Consider the following 3,297-nt stretch of genomic DNA (forward strand, 5'->3'; position numbering starts at 1 on the left):
TTTTTTTTTTTGAGCCAGGATCTTGCTCTGTCATCCAAGCTGGAGTGCAGTGATGTAATCATAGCTCACTGTAACCTCAAAGGATCCTCCCACCTCAGCCTCCAACTAGCTAGGACTACAGGCACACACCACCAGGCCTGGTGGCATTCTGCTTATTTTCTTCTGGCACATTTGTACAATTTTTATTTATTTATTTGAGACAGGGTCTCACTCTGTTGCCCAGGCTAGAGTGCAGTGGCACGATCATGGGTCACTACAGCCTTGACTTACTGGGCTCAAGTGATCCCCCTGTCTCAGCCTCCTGAGTAGCTGGGACTACAGCTGTGTGCCACCACTCCTGGCTAATTTATTTTTAGTAGAGACAAGATCTTCACTTTAAACTGTGAAGATCTTGCTGTTGCCCAGGCAGGTCTTGAACTCGTGAGCTCAAGCAGTCCTCCTGCCTCAGCCTCCCAAAAGTGCTGGAGTTATAGGCATGAGCCACTGTGCCTAGCCAATATATGTGTGTGTGTATATATATATATATATATATATATATTTTTTTTTTTTTTGAGACAGTCTCGCTGTGTCTCTCAGGCTGGAGTGCAGTGGTGAGATCTTAGCTCACTGCAACCTCTGCCTCCTGGGTTTAAGCAGTTCTCCTGCCTCAGCCTCCCAAGTAGCTGTGATGACAGGTATGTGCCACCATGCCTGGCTAATTTTTGTATTTTTAGTAGAGACCTGAGGGGTTTCACCATGTTGGTCAGGCTGGTCTTGAACACCTGATCTCGTAACCTGCCCGCCTTGGCCTTTCAAAGTGCTGGGATTACAGGCGTGAGCCACTGCTCCTGGCCCAATACATTTCTTTTTAAATGGCAGTTACATAAGCCAGAACTACCTGGAGAAATCTGATACTTTGTTTTGACCTGTAATTTTCAAATGCCCACTTTTCTCCACCTCTACTACCCAAGTCTGTTTCATCACCATGGCTCAGTTGTACTACTGAAGTAGCCAGTAGCTTCTAACTAACTTCTGGGTCCAAGGTTGGCCCTCTCTGTACAAGTTGATTTTTTTGAAAAGCCAAGCTAAGCCATGATACTCACCTGTCTAGAATTCCTCAAAGACTTCTATTCTTAGAAAAGAGCCACATTTTCATGTTCTCCAAGGCCCTAAGTGGTCTGACTCCTCTTTCTTCTGTGTCACCACCCACTGTCCCTAGGTTTCTTAGCTCCTCTTCCCCTTGGTCTTTTAGCAAAGACCTTTGCCTTGACTCCCCTCTCCCACCCCACCTCCTGTTTATCCTTCAGAGCATGTCTCAGCTGCATCTCCTTCCATGACTCCCTTTATTACACACTTTCCTTTCACCCTGTCTTCTTCCCACCACTTTTGACAGGTTTAACTTCACATGCTATTTGTGATTATTTGATAAACTGCTTCCCTGTACATTTTAAATAAATTGGCTTTGGCTGTCAGCTCTAGTGCTTAGAATATTGCCTGGCCCACAGACACTCTGCAAATTGTTGCTGAAAGACTCCATCATTAACCACTTCATAAACACAAACTCTATAAACTAAAATGTTTAAAAATAACTCCAGGGACACCTGGCTTTTCCTTTTTCCTACAAAACTTTGCCCTTGAACATAAGGCAGCTTGGTCTGATTGATGCCTACAGGCTAACGGAACCTCCATTGGTTCTTTCAGCCTGAAAGAACCTTAAGTTTTATTATTCCCCATCACTAGTGTATATGAACTGCTGATGGGGAATGTATGAACATTCTAGTTAGCTCATTCAACTAGAATGAGCTGACTCCACCAGGTAAGAACACCTTCATCTGCATCTCCAGAGATGACTAGAACACAGGGATTAAAGAAAATGCTGGTTTCCACTGCGTTTATTACTAATATAAAAAAAAAATGTTAAAAAGAAAAAGAAAACCTCATTCTCAGTTCTCCAACAACTCTCATCCCCTCCCTCTTGCCAGCACAGCTCCTGACTCATTTCCTCAGGGTCAGTTCAAAACGGAACCTGTTCACTACTGTTTTCACAGAAAACAACCAGTACCAGGATGTAGGGGGAGAGGGTTGGAAGAGGGCAACAGTACTGTCCAGGTTCCACCCAAACATAGGCAAGGTGGAGATTCACAGAATTCAAATGAAATGACTGGTGCATTCACAATGACAGTCTAACTAAAATGGGCTAGAAGGGATCTAGGTAGGATAAAGCCACTGGAGGCTTTACATGACATCTTAAGGGCCTGTGTCAGACCCAGAATAACCAACAGGAGAATGGAGAGGGCCAGGGAGGCAGTTTGATGGAAAGTTCACAATTCTCCCATGTTGGGAGGTGGGAAAGTCTAGAGGGCACCAAGATCCTCACTCATTTTGGCAGAAAAACTTATTCTAGTGTTGGGAAGTCACAAAAATGCCATGGACACTGAGAAAGGCTACAAGAGGATGCACAGTTTCACAAAGCACAGTGATCACAGACCATAGTGGTGGGGATCATGCTACTGACAGAAACTACGAAATCCAAAAGTAGGGAGTGGCCTTGTAGGAAGTAACTCTGCACCAGTCACCCAAACTTGACCCCAGGTTAGACAACCTGGCAGAGTTTCACAAGCAGCTGACAACATTGGGGGTAGGAGATGTCACATAAAAATGACTTAAAACAAGCAGCTAGAAGAAGGGAATGGTAGGAAACCACTCCAGGGCTCTCAGGTATTGAGGTCAATACTGGGGAGCAGGTGGAGAGATGCACAAGAAACAGCACCAAAGAAGTTTCCTGTTCAGCAGTCATTTGATGACGGGAAAGATCCAGGAGGCAACTGAAGGGAGCAAAGATGGGTCCCGAAGGCGAGTCTCTACAGGCTGGATGAGAAGAAAGCGCATACACCTCGCACCAGTGACACAACACAACTGTGGACCCCAAATTGGGGAGGTGGTGGATGGGGTGGGTGTGTCACTGACTGAGGGTGTTGGAAGTAGCCATCACAGGGCTACAGGGAAATGCATTGCTGCTAGGTCACAGAGAGCTCCTTCCAGCCTGGATGGGAAGGCACAGTCTCACAGGGGAGGTCCATTGACGCCTGGGTGGTAGAAGGCACAGAGGTCCTCATATCGACAGTGGCCCTTTTTGGCAAAATGTCGGCAGACAGGGCGGTCAGATTTGTCTGTGAACAAGTGAAAATTGAACATTTAAAAATTTAAGCAAGAAAGAAAACAAATATAATGAAAAGCAGAGACAGGAGGAGGACAGATTTCCTACCTCTACCATTTCCAGGTATTTTGGAATGGTAGTCTTTTTTTTTTTTTTTTTTT

The 3,297-nt window shown here is 45.2% G+C and overlaps 1 protein-coding gene across 2 annotated transcripts in view; it reads right to left on the minus strand.

Annotated features, from left to right (window-relative positions):
• Positions 1-1,843: 1,843 nt before the first annotated feature.
• PRR3 (proline rich 3) overlaps positions 1,844-3,297 on the minus strand; it is an 8,577-nt gene continuing 7,123 nt past the window's right edge. For both annotated transcript variants that reach the window (XM_017510504.1, XM_017510503.2), the window contains one exon: positions 1,844-3,149. In XM_017510504.1, coding sequence (XP_017365993.1) covers positions 3,043-3,149 — 107 coding nt within the window. In that variant the 3' untranslated portion in view covers positions 1,844-3,042. The remainder of the gene's footprint in view (positions 3,150-3,297) is intronic.

Source organism: Cebus imitator, unplaced genomic scaffold (genome assembly GCF_001604975.1).
Source record: "Cebus imitator isolate Cc_AM_T3 unplaced genomic scaffold, Cebus_imitator-1.0 Scaffold440, whole genome shotgun sequence".
NCBI classification, from domain to species: Eukaryota; Metazoa; Chordata; class Mammalia; order Primates; family Cebidae; genus Cebus; species Cebus imitator.